The 18,558-nt window shown below is 55.1% G+C and overlaps 1 protein-coding gene across 1 annotated transcript; it reads right to left on the reverse strand.

Annotated features, from left to right (window-relative positions):
- Positions 1-1,636: 1,636 nt before the first annotated feature.
- On the reverse strand, positions 1,637-16,270 carry MS4A15 (membrane spanning 4-domains A15). The gene is made up of 7 exons (XM_057553774.1): positions 16,227-16,270; positions 10,394-10,646; positions 7,096-7,218; positions 5,279-5,335; positions 3,181-3,273; positions 2,688-2,801; positions 1,637-1,753 (listed from the first exon to the last, which is right to left on the reverse strand). The coding sequence occupies exons 2-7, from the start codon at positions 10,616-10,618 to the stop codon at positions 1,637-1,639; spliced, it is 729 nt and encodes a 242-aa protein (XP_057409757.1). The 5' UTR covers positions 10,619-10,646; positions 16,227-16,270.
- Between the last annotated feature and the right edge of the window lie 2,288 nt (positions 16,271-18,558).

The following is an 18,558-nucleotide window of genomic DNA, read 5'->3' on the forward strand; positions in this document are numbered from 1 at the left end:
ATACTGTGTGTTCTTAAACTCTCAGCTCTAGGTCCTCAAGTCCTGGCTCTTGATTTTGAAAGCCAAATTCTGTTGTGACGCCCACCCAACTCTGCACGAGCATGACCCCAGGAGGGAGTGCCTCCTTAAAGGGGGCTTTGCTTGCCCCACCCTTGTCCCAGCTCTGTGGCTCACTGGTACTTAGCCACCTAGCTGACTACCCTCCTTTGGGAAGACCTCATGGAAGGGGCAACATTAACATAGGGTTTTGAGGGAGAAGCAGGAGTTTGTTAGATGAAGAAGTAGGGTGCTGAGGAATACAGCCCTGTCCCAGTCTTCGGGCTGAAGAAATGGGGGAGAGAGGGGAATGGGTTGGTGGCAAGCACTTGGGTTTGGACTTTGGGGAGCCGTGTGGTAAGAGCATGAACTCTGACATCAGATGGAACTGAGTTCAAATCCCAGCATTGCGCCTTACTAGCTTGGTGGCCTTGGGCACATGATTTAATCTCTTCAAGCTTCCATGTCTTCAGTGGTAGAGTGGGGACATGAATGCCTGCTTAGTGGGGCTCAGGTGGGGACAGAACAAGGGTAAGGATCACACCACACAGAGCCCAGCGCCCAGAGATGCCCTTTTGCTGTGACAATGGGACAGTTACCCAGGTCCTCTGATAAGTATGAGATGACTCTTTATAGCCCCCAAGGTTAAAAAAATTGTCATTGCTATGAGACCAGATCAAATTTTAAGCACAGTTTATTTCCCTCTGTGGTATGGATGAGAGAAGCCACCTGCAAGGGCCTCTGAATACCAGGTGGAGGTGTCCCCTGGGCCCAGAGACCCAGCCCCACTCATGGTACCTTCAGAGGCAGCCTTCTCCTCAGGCTAGGGGGTGAGGGTGGGAGCACTGAGAGCCCCAGGGAGGTCCTGAGCCTCCCAGGGGTAGGGGCCACCACCGCTGTGCACCTGTAGATGCTGCCCAGGATGCCGTGCGCTGGACTCAGCCCTCCCCTGCAACCTCCGCAGCCCTGGGGGGTGGGCAGGCCTGAGTGAATAGGGCCTCCAAACGTTTCCCAGAGGCAGGGGAGCTGGAAGGGTCTTAAATGTCATCTGGTTCAACCTTTAGTTTCCAGGCAGGAAAACTGAGGCCCAAAGACGGAGCAGCAGATTACAAGGGACAGAGCCGGTCCTACGGCCCGGAGACCCGAAGCCAAGCCACTGCCAGCTGTGTGACCTCTGCAGCTGGACTCAGGACTCCTTACCGGAGGGTTCTGCGCTCTGAGCTTAACGACCGTCCCAAGGCCTGAGGGCCAGGGCGGCCCTTGAACCCGTCTCCCTGTGAGGCCAGGGTTTCCACGAACGAGGAGAGAGAAATTCAGAGCAGCACATGGGGGTGTTTCCTGATAGTGACGGCGCTCGGCAGGGCAGAAGGACACACACCCTTGACATCAGCTAGCTTTTTAAGGAAATAAACCACTGCGGGAAATGTGTGGGACAGACATCCTCAGGGTCTCCACTCGGTGCCACACCATGTGAGGATTGGGGCCGAGGGCCGCCCCAAGATTAACGAGGTGGGGGTGGGGAGAGGCCGGGCTCGGGATGGCGCGGGTGGGGGGGGGGGAAGGGGAGGGGAGGCGGGACTCCAACGCCCAGAGCGGCCATCTACTCGGACGACTCCTTGGGCATATATGCCACGTTATCATAGGCGGGGGGCGGAGAGGCTGCGGGGCTGGGGATATTGAAGTCTGTGCTGAAGGTATTTGGCAGGAAAATCACAGGCTGCAAAGAATAAGAAAACAAACCCAGGCAATCCTAGAGGCTCGGGCGCCTTCTTGGAGCTGTTGCAATAGTGCCCTCTTGTGGGTGTTCTGAGAACAGCACCCTAGTAGTGAATGCCGCAAGTCTGAATTGACCCCACTCGTAAGTTCACCTAATATTCCAAAAAATATTTACTGGGGCCAACTATGACCCGGGCGTTGGGGGTACAGCAGTGAACAAAACAGACATAAGTCTCATTTCTCTACGAACTACGATTCTGGTGTTCTTTGTCTCTGGCCAGCCCTGCACTGGTTCAAGGCCTGGATACCATAGCACCCGCCTTCTAGCGTCTTCCCTGCCTCCAGACCCGCCTCTCCGCCCCGCCACCCCCTGCATTGGACAAACCCTCTGGATTGATTTCCCTGAGCCCCGCTCTACTCCCCCTCCCCTTTGAGCTTACACTCCTCTGCTCAGACTTTCAACAGCCTCACGTCCCATTTTGCACAAGTCCACCTCCTAAGCGGCATCCCTGCGCTGTGGCCCGCATTTTCCCGCGGAGGAGGACTTTACTCCAACTGGTTCCCTTGCCACGAAGGCCCTCCTCCATCGCCTCTCTGTCTGCACTGTCCTCCAGTTTGGGGGAAACTAAGGTCAATTCCCACCCGAGTCATGCTGCCCTTTCTGATGTCCACGTCTCCCTCATGGCCCGTGAACTTCTGGAGGGTCCCACTCATCCTTGGACAACGCTCCCCCTCGTCCCCTGCGCCTGCCTTCCGAGGCTCTGCGTCCAGGCGCACAGGGCAACGGGTCCCTTGGTGCTGGCGCCTCCCTGTGGCCACGAGGAAAACAGTCCCACCTTCCCGCGGAAACTCCTTTGGGTCCCCGGATGTAGGAATGGCGAGCTCATTGCAGCGCAGTGGCCCCGGGTGGGGGTAGGCAGGGGTGAGGCACTCACCGCGTGGGCTTGGGCGCGGGCGGCTTGGCACCCGAAGTGGGTGGCAATGACCGCGATGAAAAACTCCAGGATGGTGAAGATGGTAAGCACGGCCAGGTAGCCCCTGCCCACGTCCTGGGGACCAAAAACCACCGTCAAGGCAAGCCGAGAATTCTAGAATAGAGGAGGAAAGGGAGCCCAGAGCGAGCTAGAATAAGGTGCCCAAGGTCACACAGCGAGCCGATGGCAGAGCTGGAGCCGGATCCAGTTGCCCTGCAGCCCGTCCCGTGCCCTCCCCTGCACTCTGGGCTGCTTCTCCGTTGTCCCCACGCCCATCCCTGGGGTAGGGTCTTGGGGTCCATATACTCATGGGGTCTCTTGGGATTGGCAGGCCCTGGCGAGGCCCAGGCCCCCAAGCCTCCTGGTGCTGCAAACTCTCTCCCCGCCCCCTCCTGGATGTGGCTGTATCCTTCTCCAAGTTTTCCCACTCCTTGGGGAGCGTCAGACAACACACCCAGTTAGTGACGCCAAAATCCATGAGCAGAATGGCCGTCCCGGCAAAGGCCGCCATGGCGCTGAGAATGTTGGTCCCCAGGCTGCTCCTCACCTGCAGAGGAAAGGAGCAGAGGCGAGAGGCAGGAGCAGGAGACGGGACGGGAGGCGACAGCTCTCCTCCCCGCCTCACCAGCCTCCCATACCAGGCCTCCCGCCGCCAAGGGGCAATGTCCTCACGCTCGTGCCCATGCCTGCGTTCTTGTTGACTTTCTTTCCTCCTATCCTTCCCTGGGACTTCAGGAGAAAAGGCCCTGCTGCCCCCTTCCCCACCCCCCCCCCCCACCCCTGCCCCTTACCTTCCATCGTCTTCTTGGAAGCTGCTGGCAAGGGGGCACGACCACCTCCCTGGGTGGGGTTTGCAGAAGCTCCTTACCCACCCAATACTGTGTCCCTCCGCCCCAGGCTGAGCACCCTGCAGGCGCAGGGGTCGGGGGAGACCCTCTGCTGTGGACGCTGAGGTTGGGAGAGGTGTTGGGGTCAGTTCCACGTGGTCCCAGGCAGGGGCCGGCACTGCAGACCCTGGCGGGGCACCAGGCAGGGGAGAGGCAGGTGCTGTGAGCCTGAGTTCGGTGGGCCAGGCCCTCACCGGGAGGCCTAGGGCTTCGGGGCAAGGGGATACCTGGGTGGTCCAGGCGACCACTCAGGGGTCACCCTCCCTATGTTGCCAGAACCCGATGCTCTTTTGACCCAGTAGCTGAAGACCTCTGGTTAAACAGCCCTGGCCTTAAAGCGGGGAACAATCATGGGTGGGCCGGGGACTGCTGGACCTGCTCAGGCTCAAAGACTCCGACTCCTTTTTGCGAGGCGGTCACTGAGACCAGAGCAGCCTCACAGGAAATCAATTAATTGATGAATTAATCCAGCAAACTTCTATTGAGCATCTGCTGCCAGCCAGGCACTGTCCAAGGTGCTGTGAGCACGTGGCAGAGTAAGTCAGCTCTCCCCCTGCCAGACTTTACAGCCTAGGGGGACATGGGTTTGATACCGAGGGTCCCCTGCGTCCAGTCCTGTCCTGTTATAATCCATTCTCCACCCAGCACCCAGCAGCTCTCAGGAGTGTACATAGGGCAACGATTCGTCTCCTTCAACCCTCAGTGGCCTCCCACTGCCCTTAAACTCCAGACTCCGCATCCATCTCTGAGTCACTTCCCTGCCTCTCCCTCTGAGCTCAGCCCCTCCTACTCTGCCCCTTGTTTGCTGTAATCCGGTGTCCTGGCCCCTTCTCCATCCTCTGATGCCCAGGCTCTTCCCCGTCTCATCTCCCAGCCTGGGATACTCTTCCCCAGGCTCTTCTATGGCTGCTGCCCTCTGAGCAATGAGCTCAGCGACACCTGCTCAGGGACTGCAGACCGTCCTAGCTGAGTGGAACCACTCACATTATCCGGGTGCTTTGTTCAGCACTTTTCACTCTCTGTAATGACCTTATTTGTTAGTCTGGTTTTTGGGTGTCTTACCAGACACCAGAATGTAAGCTCCACGAGGGCAGGGACTTGACTCTGGTGCGATGCTCGACACCCTCATGTCCAAAGCCTCCACTGACCCCCCACCCCCTCGCCGGTGCCCACAGAAGGCACGGAGCCGTCGGCGATGTGGACCCAGCACATCTCTCCATATAATTTCTTTCCACTTTTCTTCCCAGACCTTTGCCCTGATCAAATAGAACCACACATGGTTTCCATGGCAACCCTGCCCATGGCCTCTCTTTGCATCCTCATGCTTTTCCTTCATTATTTCTCAGTCCTACCTGCCCACCAAGGCCCAGCTTCAGGAGGGCTTTTTGCCTCTTCCCTTTCTCTGGATGACCATGAACACTTTGTCTGTGGACGCTCACTTTCTGCCCCGTAGTGCATTTTGAAAGTGCATCTTGGTTCCTCCTCTCCCGTAGGTAGAGCAGGGTCTGTGCCTGGCCGTCTGGGCGTTGTCCCGCGCCTGGCCCCCAGCAGGCCCCCAGGAAATGCTCACTGAAGGAGCCAGATGGGTGAGCGTCTTTGGAAGCAGAGCAGAGTGGAGCCTGGCAGTGGCCCCACCCTTGCCCCAGGTCCCCTGTTCAGACTTACCAGGCAGCTGGTGTGGTTCTTCTCGGCTGCCACTGAGAGGGACCCCGAGATGATGAACTGTGTGGGGAAGCGGGGACGCCGGTGAGGCTTTGGCCGGGACGCTGGGCAGGGCACACCATGCCTGGTGCTGTCGAGACCGTGGGTCTCAGGGAGAAGCCAGCAGCCTCCTGGCTTCCGCCTTCTCTGCCTCCTGGCCAGGCACTTGGAATCTCTCTGTGAGGGTGCCCCCTGGTTGCTAGGGGCCCCTGTCCAGGGAACTAGGGCCGTGGCTTGCAAGGTGAATGTTTTCATTGACATCGTATCATCAGAGCCTTGTAAGGAAGGCATTGTTCCTTTAAACATTCACTCGTCAAACATTTCCTGAGCGGCAAGGATGTGCCAAGATGGTAGCAGAGTTGAGTCAGTCAGACAAGATCGCTGCCCTCACGGGGCTTCTATTCTAACTGCGGGAGACGGACACTTAGCAAATAAACGATCAGGAAGTAGGGTGGTAGTGACAGGAGTTGTAAGGAATCACCGGGGGCTACTTGAGGTGGGGTGGTCAGGGAAGGCCTCTCTGAGCAGAGATGCAAATGAAAGGATACAGGGCTTGTGATGATTTGCGGTGGGTGGGGAGTGGGCGGGGCCGGCTTGGAGGCTGCCCTCCAAAGATGGCTCCCAGTGAACCCTGTGTCACGGTGCCCATGCCCTCGGCATTTGCCTCCAGCAATGACCCTGGACAGGTCCTACGACTGGCTTAGCTGAGAGATGCAGCGGACTGTTGCCGGGCCAGTTCTGGGCCTAAGGCTTAGAAGGCCCAGCAGCTTCCATGTGTGCACTCAGCTGCAGGCTGGGGAGACCACAGGGACGGATCACTCGGAGAGGCCAGCAGGAGGCTGGAGAAGGCTAGGGGGGGCCCTGGGATTACACGGAGGCAGAGAGGACCAGGAAGGGGCCACCACAGCTGTCCAGGTGGAGGTGGGGAGACGTGGACAGTATTAAGCTCTGCTTGGGAGGGCGAGCTGACAGGACCTGCTGGTGGAGTGGGTGTGGAATGGGAAAAGAGAAGGGTCTAGGGTGACTTGGGTTGTTTTAGCTCTGGCAACTGGATGGATGCTGCAGAATTAAGGCTTGGTAATTGGCTCCCACATGTGTTAGTGCTTGATTCCCTCTAACTATGGGGTAGGTGGGGCCAGAACTATGGACCCGATTTTTAGATGAGGAAGCTGAGGCTGAGATGGAGTGACTTGCCTAGGGAACTCCTGATAACACACGGTGGAGCTGGGATTGAGACCACTTGGCCTGGCCGCAAAATCTGTTCTCCCCCGGGGGCGCTGGGAGGCTCAGGTGCATACGGGGACCTTGTAATTGCTGAAGTGCTCTCTTCGTCTTGGGCATTATAACCGTGCCCTCCCCTGATTCTCCAGCAGGGGTGGGTGGCCAGGCTATTTGTCAGAGAGCTGGTCGGACTCCCAGGGAGCAGAGCTCGTGGTGGGCTGGGGCCCAGGAGAGGAGCTGATGGGTTTCTGCAGCCCAGGGTTTGGATTCGGGTTGAGACGTGTAACCATGGTAACAAGGTGGTTATTGCCCTTATCCCCTGCCCTCATCCCCTTCATCCCGTGCTTTTTGCGAGCCTGCTCTGTGCTAGGCTCTTTGCTGGGAACTTTTCATACACAGGAGTGGGGTCTGGGTCAGGGTATGATTAGGGTTTGCAGTTCGGAGTTAGAGTTAAGCTCAGGCCCCCACCTAGGGGCGGCTGTGTCTAGAAGGATGTGGTGGGGGGGTGGGGCGGGGGAAATGAGCCTGGGAACAGCTCCCTGGATGGCCCCGGCACTCACGCAGGCTCCTCCCCAGAAGGGGACGCCGCCTTCGATGAAGAGCATCCCCACGTGGCCGCGGCGGACCATGAGCAGCACGCTGCCGAAGCCCAGGTGGATGAGGCCGATGAGGATCTGGACCGTCTGCGGGGAGCGGGCGGTGGCTCAGCCAGGCGGGCGGGGCGGGCTCCACACCGCCCCCTGCCGGCCGCGGAGGAGAGCGTGGCAGGGCCCTGCGCTCTCGCAGCGAACCGTCGGCGACTGGGAAATAAACTCAAGATTCCGTTCTTTTATGGAGACGTCATTATAACAACCGTAAAAGACAGTTTTAAGAAGGAAAGCCAGCAGCCCACAGCCTTCGGGACCCACCCTTCTGTTACCATGTCTGCACGGGTTTGCTTTTGGCTCTGACCCACGGATCTCAAGCATCCTCTGCGTTGCTACCTGGTTTTCCTAACCCTGGTTTCCTGAGTAGCAGGTACAGCATTCCCTGTACTGAATGCCTCACCTTTTCCTTCCTCACCCCCATGCAGCCTGCACAAATATCTCCTTGGGCATCTTTCTCATCTGAGTGTCTGTTATTGATTCATCCCAGCCATGTGCTGGAGCTGCCTCCTACCAGCTGGAATCTGGACTTGGGTTTCACATTAATTAATTAATTAATTAATTAATTAATTAAAAGGGGGTGGTTTACCAGTGCCGCACTGATCCATTCTCAGAAGTGGGATGGTTTTCCCAAGGCTGGGAACATGTGGGCTTCTGGTACTTGCTGCCACATTTCTTTCCAAATGTTTTTGGTTAACAACTGAATTCTAGAACTGAGTGGAAAGGGACACTGGAGGCCCCTGATTTCAACCTCTTCCTAATCCAGGAGCCCTTTCCAGCTCCTGACTTCTAAACAGACGCCCTCAGTGACGAGGTGCTCACTACCTCTCAAACCACTGTGGTCCATTTATGGGCAGTTCAGACTGTGGAGTGGTATTCTGGGGGTCACATGGAATATTCTTCCTAACATGAAGGCCAAGAATTTGTATGTTTAAAGGCAGACCCCTTGAATCTTCTCTTTCTTTCTCTCCTCAGTTGCATGACCTCCATCTTTTCAGCTTCCTATGGGACATTATGTGCCAGCTGCCGGTGCTGCTTTCCTTCTCAGTGGGTCCTTCCCCTGCTACTGGACCACCACTGCTACTCCAATTACTCCTAAGACACCTGCTGCCACTTGCCAAATGCCTGTCTACACTAAGCAACGTGCTGGGTGTTTTACAGACATTATCTCATTTAACCCTAATATGATGAGGTAGATATCCTAAAATTATTATCCTAATTTTGGAGATGAGGAAACTGAGGTTCGGAGATGTTCAGTAACTTCTCCAAGGTCTCCCAGCGATGAAGTGGCAGGCCAGCTAACTCTAAAGCCAGTGTTCTGGGGCTTCCCTGGTGGTGCAGTGGTTAAGAACCTGCCTGCCAATGCGGGGGACACAGGTTTGAGCCCTGGTCCGGGAAGATCCCACATGCCATGGAGCAACTAAGCCCATGTGCCACAACTACTGAGCCTGCGCTCTAGAGCCTGCGAGCCACAACTACTGAGCCCACGTGCTGCAACTACTGAAGCCCGCATGGCCTAGAGACCATGCTCCACAACAAGAGAAGTCACCGCAATGAGAAGCCTGCACACCACAACGAAGAGTAGCCCCCACTCACCACAACTAGAGAAAGCCTGCGCGCAGCAACAAAGACCCAATGCAACCAAATATAACTAATAAATAAATAAATTAATTAAAAAAATAAAAATCTTAAATAAATAAATAAATAAAGCCAGTGTTCTCCCTGGGTGACACTCCCTAAGACCCATCTATAGTTTCTACTTTTTATGTTTTTCAGCAGTTTACATTTGTCTCACCGAAGTCCTTTGGAGGTCACTGTTTCCCAGAGTCTGCTCTGAGGTTTCAGGCCTCCAGCAATGGATACTCCATCTTTGTCCACTGCCCCTAGTCCCTTCCTGCACCAGTGGGCTTGCTGCAGCCTTAACTGTAGAATCCTAAATTCCAGCACGTTCAAGCCCGAGCTCCTGAGTGCTCAGAGCAGTGGGGTTGGAAGTAGAACTTTACAGTCAGGCCATCCTAGGGTACAGGATGCCACTTACCAGCTGTGTGGCCTTGGGCCAGTGACTTAGTGTTGACCAGCCTCAGCTCCCTAATCTGTCCAATGGGAACTATGATCCCTGTGTCACAAGTGGTGATGAGACTCTAAGGAGACAATGCGTGCAAATTCCTTGGTCAGTGCATGCATGCACCTCTCGTGGGCACTCGGTAAATGAGAGCTGTTTTCATTGTCCTCATCATCACCACCACCATCAACATCACCACCATCATCACACCACCACCATCATCATCACCACCATCATCATCACCACCATCATCACCACCATCACCATCATCGCCACCATCATCATCACCACCATCACCATCATCACCACCACCATCATCACCATCACCACCATCACCATCACCACCATCATCATCACCATCACCATCATCACCACCACCACCATCATCATCACCACCATCATCATCACCATCGTCATGATCACCACCATCATGATCACCACCATCATCACTACTTAAGCCATGTTCTCCTCTTCCATTGGACAAACTGAGGCCAAAGGACAAACTGAAGACACCCTATATGTATATATCGATGAATATGTCTGCCTGTCTATCTATCTATCTATTATCTATCTACTGTGTAATACTTGTTTCCCTCTGAGAGATCAATATCTCAAGGCTGTCTGAGATTGGAAAAGACCTTAGAGGCATCTTGGACTGTCAGCCCTGCAGGAGCCAGGAGCTGGCCCTGGTGACCACTTCAGCTTCCTCTCATCTCCCTTCTTCCTCTGCTCATTACATTCCAGCCATGTCCACTTTCTCTTTCGTCCTTGAACAAGCCACCTCTGGGCATTTGCACTTGCTCTTTCCTCTACCTGATGAGCCCATGTCCCCAGATCTCACTTGGCTGGCTTCAGCCCAACATCTAGATTTTTAGCTTCAGTGTCATCTCCCCAGAGAGACCTCTCTGTCTACCTTTGCTAGTGTTGCCCCTTCACGGTCATTTTCGACTCCATTGTCCTATTTGGAGTGATCTCAGTTATTTGTTCATTGGTTTACTCCCTGATGAGAAGGGTCCTTGTCCGCCTGGTGCATGGCTGCATCCTCAAGTCCTCACTGAGTATCTTTTGACTGCCTGCCCCCTCTCCAGGGTGCCTGGGTACTCCCTCCCTGCCGAGCACCTATGCTTTGGGTGGTCGGAGAGCGGTTCTTACCCCTAAAGCCTTGGGCTCTCCTGTCAGGAATGTCTCCACGGGCCGCGGGTCGGGCGGCTGGGTGGCCCGTGGCGTCTGCGCCCCCAGCGGTGGCTCCTCGAACTGCACGATCCCGGGAGGCTGGCACAGGGAGGTGGGCAGAATGGCTGGGGGCGGGCGGAGGCCGCTGGCGTTGCTGGGTGGGATGACGACAAACACCCCATTGCTGGTGGGAGCCGCGGACATCGTGCTCAGAGAGCCTGGGAGACAAAGGCTCTGGAGATAATAATGATAACAATGTTGGTTACACAGCTGCATAATCGATTTTCAGTTTATGAACAACCTGCCTACCTACCCCTGCTCACTGCAGCCCCCTGAGGATGGCACCAAAATCTCTGCTTAATGAGGAAGGGAAGCTTCACTCAGAGAAGTGAAGGGATGTCAGAGGTCAAGGTGAGGCAAGGCCAAGACTTGAATTCAGTCTTTCTGACCCTAGAAGCCACATTCTTCATCTCTGCTATTATTACATGGAAAGGACATTTAGCATGCATTTAAACTGCCTCCTTTCCCCAGAGAGGGCAAGTGACTTGCTCAAGAACACACAGCTAATGTGAGAGCTGAGCATCTCCTTACCCAGGACTAGAGCTCACCCACCATTTCCTGTCCCTCAGCCCAGAACTAATGAGCTTGTGTAAATAATCCCCCTGGAAGATTTCCTGCTGTGGGAGCCTTTCTCTCTGGCCACCCAAGCAATCGCCATTAATGTAGCCGAGCCACGCATGGATTATGGAAACTTTACTTGTGGCTGGTCTGAGCAAACACTTTGGGGAAAACCACCCAACTGTCAGGAGATGAGTTTGCTAGGAGACAGCAGAGGGATGAGTCTGCCAGATTATACAACGAAATGAAAAACAGGCATCCTTCTCATTGGCATTACTTGGTTCAGCACACGGCTCTGCAGATAGAAGCTGGGATTTGAATCCTGGCCCCTCTGCTTACCACGACATGTGGGGCAAGGTGGCCACCTACCCCTTCCTCAGTTTCCTTACCTGTAAAGTGGGGATAATTACACTGGGGGATAATCTCATACGGTTTGGTGTGAATTGAAATAACACACACAACCCTGAGAAAAGCCATCCTTTAGAGTGTGACCGTGACTAGAGGTCAGGCACAGATCCCATGCCCTCAAGGAGCCTCGCCTCTGGTGGGAGAAGCAAGAGAAGTTTGTAATTCAGTCCAACAGACGATGACTGAGCATTTACCGAGTACCAAGTTCATGCCGGGAGCAGGAAGATGAATTAACACGGGAAGTCCTGCCCTCAGACTCTCGCAGCATAGAGCAGGGCTGCTGCTAGGACAGAGGGGGCGGGTGGAGGTGGGAACTGATTCCACCTGATTGTGAGCCCAGCCGAGTCTTCAGGGAGGGCATGGACCTGAAACAGTGGTCCTCCGTTCTCACCTCCCCACCCCACGTTCCTTCCCTTTTCTCTTTCTCTTGTCTTCCATCTTTTTTCCTTCCCCATCCATTGGCCATTTCCCCCCTTGCCAGACGTATCCGGGAAGAGTAGACAGTTGCTGAGGATGTTGTGAAAGATTCCCTGGCCTGACAGTCCAAGCACATTGGATGAGAGTGAGACGCTGGGTGACGGAGGGTCTGGGGGACCCCTCGCCCGCCCCACGGGTCCTCCTTCTTGAGGTGTGAATAACGGACGTTTAAGTCCTCATCTCACTCTAAGGGAGGGAAGGCATGGATTATTAGTTGTGCTCAGACATGAGGAAATGGAGGTTCAGGGAGGGTGAGGGTGTCTCCCATGGTCACACAGCACCTCAGTATTGAAGAATTGGGATAGGTCCGGACTCCCGCCTCCTGGTAGAAGGAGTGCTGACTTGATGGGAGGCATCCACTCCTGGGTTCGAATCCTGCCCTTGTCAGAGTGAGGGGACCAAGCCTTGTACTCCATTCTTTGGAGTAATAGTTCTAAAATGCTCGGAATCCACAGATCAGTGAATTACCAACAAATGGGGCCTGAAAGAGTCTGCTAACCTTCCACTTCCTCACGTAAGTTCATTTAAAGAAATCCCCCACGTTCTCACCATCATCTGGAAAGGATATTTAGCACCAGAGAGGGAGGAAGGCCATAATTTTAGAATAAAAGGACAAAACCTTTAAGTGGGACAAATTTAACTTGGTGCTACTTTGCCTGTTGAGTTGTCATTTCACCAGGGACAAGTGAAAACTGTGCCCGGGACCCATGGCAATTTGGGACGTGTCTGTGAACACTCTCTGGGGTCCTGAGAACCAGCGCCACGGCTGGTCGCCTGAACCCTCCCTGGGCTCTCCGAGGGGGCCAGAGCGGCCTCAGCAGTGAGCACAAGTGTCATTAATGACACGTCTCCCAGGTGGGCGGTGAGAAACTCGCTAAAACTGAGACCTCACCACCTCCCCTTAGAAGAAGAGAAAACACTTACAAAAATAGGCTCTCAGCTGATGTTGCGGGTTAAGTGGCAATGAAAGTGTCACATAACTCCTGAAACTTGAAATCTTCTCTCTCTTCTCACCCCCCTGAAGCTGCCACCAGCACCTCTGCACCCTCAGGCCAGGGACCACCCTTCTGTCGCGTTCCAGAGGCCACTTGGCTATGCCCCCAGCTATGTGCCACCTAGAAAGAGACCCTTTCTTCCTTGCTAATGAATCAGCCAGCTCTCCCTAAACCCTGATGCATGTGTGCCAGGGACAGGCAGGTGCAATAGAGGGAAAGTCATGGTCCAGGACTCCAGGAGCTTACCAGGTACCCACCAGGGGAATGGCTGCCTGGGACAGAGACACAGAAACAACTAGACATCAGCAAGGCATGATATCAACGGCTTCATGAGCTGCGGCAGTGCTGGCCCCTCCTCTGCACAGCCTTCTGCACTTTGCAGAGTCCTCATCCATATGGGAACCATGGATCTTTACCACAGTCCCATGAGGCCAGTGTTATTCAGCCCATTTTGCAGACCACTAAACTGAGGATCAGAAATTACAGTGTGGTTGAGTGGCCCAGGCCATGGGCTTTGAAACTGGACATAATTGTCAGAGATGTTAAAATAAAAGTTTCAGCTGAGTCCAGGTACTGGAGCGAGCTGTGCCACAGACGAACCAGTAGGACTTGCCAAAAGCATGTGGCCGTGAACTTACTAGGTGACTTCGACACCTTCCCCCACACAGCTGAGAGTGCAGACTAAGCGGATTTTGACAAAGAATATTTAGAGTGACCTGAGTCTAAATTCAGGGGAGGGGGATGCCTCCCTGTTCACCTTGAGACAAGAGGGAGGGGCTGGCTTTAAGGACACTTGGAGAGATTAGTAAGCATGCCTGCATTTTGGACGGCCTGCCAGATTCCGAGTTGAGGGAGGAGTTGTTGGGGGGGGGGCGGTGCACAGACCCCATAAAACACCTCTGCAGAGAAATCGGCTCAAACACTGCCGGTCCCAGGGAGGCAGCTTGCAAGAGTAGCAAGCTGGTTTGCCTGTCCCCTTCGTCTCCTCCTTCCCTTCATCCGGCCCTGGAGAACCTGCAGTTAACCAGCGGGGGAGGAGGACGGAAAGCTTGTGGGAAGGCGAGGGGAGGCCCCCGTGCCACCACCCCCATCCCCCCCCCAAGTCCTCCTCTTTTTTTTTTTTTTGGCCACACTGCAGGCATGCGGGATCTTAGTTCCCCGACCAGGGACTGAACCCGTGGCCCCTGCAGTGGAAGCGCAGAGTCTTAACCACTGGACCGCCAGGGAAGTCTGAGTCCTCTTCTTACCTGCCGTTTGCTGGGCTGAGGACCCAGGTGCCCTAAATCACCTTGTGACCTAACAGGAGATTGGACCATCCAGTGACCAAATTGGGGCTGTTTGCCTCACCTGAGAGCAGCCAGAGACGTGCGGGGATGGCCCCAATCTCACCCTCACATAGTCACTGTGAGTTTGAAAAGAGATAGTGCCCGTCTCATGTTCAGTACAGTGCCTGGCATGCAGGGGCGTTCAATGCTTTTAGCTTCTATTGCTGGTAACATCCTTATGAAGTAGGTACCATTACCATTTTGCTGACAAAGAAACTGAGCTCAGAGACATTAGTGAGGTATATAGTCTCAGGCCACTGACTTATCCTTCGCGAGCCTTAGCTTCCCCATCTGTAAAATGGGTCCCTAAAATCCCTTCCAGCGCTTGAGCCTGGCTCCTATAGAACTTGGGGCGAGGCGAACTGTGGTATCTCTGGGAGCTTCTCTCCAGGACCCTCCTGGGCAGGCAGAGACACGGTGGCTCAGCACATTCCATCCGGGGGAGAGGGTTCATTACCTATGGTTTTGAGGATGAGCAAGTTGACCTGCCCAGGGTCACACGATCAGGGTAAGGGATGGAACTGGGATGCAAACCCAGGTCCTCTCACTCCACTCCCCGCTCTTTCCAAACTCCCTGTGGCCCTTCTGATCTGGAGGCCACACTGTCAGGACACAGAGGCTGCACCAGGTGGCCTTAGCGAGCCCTGGGATGCTGATTCCACTGGCCTCCCTTCCCTGAGCTGAGGTCTCTTGGTCCTGCACTGACTCATGGACCCACTGCCTTTGGCTGGGCCCATTCCTGCCACAGGCCGCCCCTCAGCTGCCTGGACCTGTGAGCATCTCTGGACATCAGCTTTATTCACGAGGTGCTGGACGCAGCTTTGTTCATTCACAGTTGGAGCAGCTGGGGGAGGTGTTACCAGCTGGAGGAGAGAGGCTCTCGGATGAAAGGCAAAGAGCACATCTGGGAGGGGGCAGCTTTGCTGAGTGGTTGAGATCTTAGGCCCCGGGGTTAGCCTGGGAAGAGCCCACCCTACCCTTCTGCCTGCTCAATCAGCTGCAGGACCTCGGGCAAGTTGCTTAAGCCCCCTGGGTCTCAGTTTCCCCATCTGTCAAGTGGGTGGCTGTGATGTGAGGTGCTCTAGGCTTCCAAGGATGCCCCACCTACTTTGCCCCCCATGCGTCCTGGTTCCACCGCTTTGTCAATGGGCAGGAATTTGCCCCTTCTATCTAAGTCTGACCCTGTGGCATTAGGCTGGCAGGAGGCTGTCTGGGCTCCTCCAATCCCAGTCCGTTCAGGACGGGTCAGACCTGCCCCAATGTCCTGGAAATGATGCCATAAGATGCACACCCATGTTGGAGGAGCACAGCCCTCCCCTGTGCCCACACCCACTGCCTGGCCCCTCTGCAGGATTCCACTCTCTCTACTGCCCGCCCCCTACTGAGGCCCTCGGCGGGGAACAGCCCCTTCCCCTCCCTGGGCCTCTGTTTCCTCATCCATAAAAGAGGGGTGAGAACATTTGCCCCAGAACCCCTTTCCCAGCTCAGAATCCCCGCCAAGTCCTTCTCTTTCCCTTGGAGAAGGGAAATGGCAGGGCACCTGTATCTGGGTTGGAATCACCTTTCTTCTACACCTGGGTGAGGGTGGGGGAGGGAGGAGGGAGGGGGAAGGTGACAGGAAGATTCCATTTCCCCGGGAGGATGGTTAGGGTCCCACGGTCTCTGGGGGATACCTGAGTCTTCTCAGTGACTGGCTTTGAGGAGGGAAGACAGATGCCCCTCGTTTACCCCCATCACCTGGCCATGGGGGCTGTGGGGACTGAGCTGGGGGTCCCCGTCAGAGGGAGGCCAGGAATTCAGAGGCCTGGGAGCCGTCCTGCCCCCTTAGTGCCAGGTGGGGTAAGCCCCCCAGGTCGCCGCCTTCTCTGCCCAGTGGTCTCTTCCTCTCTCCTTGCCTGGCGGCCGACATGCCCCTGCCCCGTGTCCCCTGTCACACCCCCGGGACTGGGTAGCGTGGGTGCCGCTCCTGGGAGGGCAGGGGGGACTCACCGGGCTGCCACCGCCGCTGCGCCCGCCGCCGCTCGTTCCCCGCTGCCTCTGCTCTCCCGCTGCCCCTCCTGAGTTCACACGTATTCCTGTGAAAGCCTTGCTATTCGTGCGGGGCTTGGAGATCCTCTGCCTGTGAGCTGCCACCTCCGGGAAGTTCTCAAGTCCCTCCCGGCTCTGAGGCGTCACCCATCCGGCCCGACCCACCGAGGGGGCCCAGGAAGCTGCTGCTGGGAGCACTGGTCTCCCGGGACCAGGGCCCGTGAGAGCATCAGCTCCTTCCCTCGATGTACAGAAGGGGAAACCGAGGCCCAGAGAAGCGAGTGGCCTACTGGGGCCCCACTGTGAGTGTCAGAGCTGGGAACGGAGTCCCCCCTGGGGTCCCCATCGGCCTCCACCCTCCTTCTGCTGAGGACGGGAAGCCCTGAGAGTCGCCTGGAGGCTGCCTGAATTTCTTCCACCTGAACTTGTCCAACATCGGATTAGAGGGGCCGGGGAGGCCATCCCCTGCTTCCCGGTGGCAGAGGGCAGAGCGTGTGATTTTAGGAGAGAGCGTGCGCAGGTGTGAGTGTGAGAGCGTGTGTGTGAGGGTGTGGACGTGGGTGTGAAGGTGTGTCAGTGAGGGAACATGTGTGTGAGTGTAGGTGAGCATGTGAAAGCATGTGTGTGTGTGTGTGTGTGCGTGTGAACGTGTGGGCATGCATGAGTGCAGGTGTGTGAGCATGTGTGCGTGTGTGACTGTGGTGTGTGTGTGTGTGTGGGTGTGAATGTGTGTGAGGGTATCTGAGTGTGGCAGCGTGTGTGTGTGTGAGTGTGTATGCCCACAGAGTGGTATTCAAGTGGGTGGGCACAGGGAATTTGTGCATCAGTTTCTGCATTCAGGTTCTCATCAAAATAGCCCCTGTGGCCTCTGGGCACAGTCAGGAGGATGGCGTGGAAATGGTCCAGAAGGGCATGGTTCAGGCCAGCTCTCAGCTCAACCAGGGATAGAACGGTCTGGCAGCGGATTGCAAAAATGGCCCTAGTTCTCTATCCCTCCGTGTATCCACCCCTCTTGCAGCTATAGCAGGAGTCTAGTTTCCCAGATCTTTGAATCTGGCTGTTTGGGGCTTTCCTTTGCCAGCAGTGTGCAGCAGAAGTGTCGGTGCCGGTTCTGACCTGAGGCCTCAGGAGGCCTCACCTGCTTCCGTTCTCTCTTGGAAACCGGCACCTGCCATGCAGCACGTCCGGGCCAGCCTGCTGGAGGATGAGACACACGGAGCAGAGTCAAGCCAGCCCAGGTGTGCCCGCTAATGCCCCAGAGGTGTGAGAGAGCACGGCCAAGGTCAGCAGGGCCACCTGGCTGACACTGAGCTGAACACAAACACGTGGGTGAGCCCAGATCAGATCAGGAGACCAGCCCAGCCAACCCATGGACTCGTGAGCAAAAGTAGATGCTTCTGGAGGAGTGCCACTGAAGGTCCATGGTCGGTAGTTACGTGGTCCTCCTGTGGTGATAGCTGAATGAAGCAATCCATTCCCCTATGGCGGCCTTTTCCTCTCTCACACCAGCAAGCCCATAGGCCAGGGACCAAAGAAGCTGTGCTGACCTTTGAAGAACCAGGAGCAGCAGGAAAAATGGAACCATCCAGACTCTAAGGCCATCACTAAGCCTCACCCACTCCTTTCCCACAGCTGGCGACCTGTCTCCCTTCATGATTCGGCTGCTGTGGGCAGCCGCCCTCTCTAGCTGAGCGATTCCTTGTTTTTCCTTTTGGGAATGCTTGTTTCTTTCCTGTCATTTACCATTTTCAGAATAATGGGAGTGCCCTAACAGCCTCCACAGTTAATCAAAGGTATTTTTTTAGTATCCCTGTGAGGGCTCATGTTTCAACCCGCCACAGGCATTATTGTCGTTATTTTTATGGCTATCGTTATTATTCTTGATGTTCAAATTGTTCCTTTTTAAGCCAGTGGGAGCCCTTTCAAATTGGCTCCTGTGTCCTTCTGATATGACCCCTGTGGTCACTGACAGTTTCTTTTCTCTGGTACAGGTTCCTAGACTTAGTCTGTTCTCCAAGGAACCTTGGCTCTTTTAGTAGGAAACGATGTTTAGAGACTATAATCTGGACATCAGAGGTGCTCATGGACCTGAGTTGTTATTGCTTCCTGTGGGTTTTTCAGTAGATAAAGAAATACTCTAACTCTAGAGTACTAGAAAAAACACATGAAAGAGAAAAATAAAACATGCTTTCATATTTCTAATTCAAAATGTGTTTAATATTAGAAGATAGTTTCCTTTTTAATATTTAAGTTTCCCCAGTTTTCAACCCCATTTTTTGGGCGTACGGCTCTA

The sequence above is a fragment of the Balaenoptera acutorostrata genome, chromosome 9 (genome assembly GCF_949987535.1).
Source record: "Balaenoptera acutorostrata chromosome 9, mBalAcu1.1, whole genome shotgun sequence".
In the NCBI taxonomy this organism is placed as follows: domain Eukaryota; kingdom Metazoa; phylum Chordata; class Mammalia; order Artiodactyla; family Balaenopteridae; genus Balaenoptera; species Balaenoptera acutorostrata.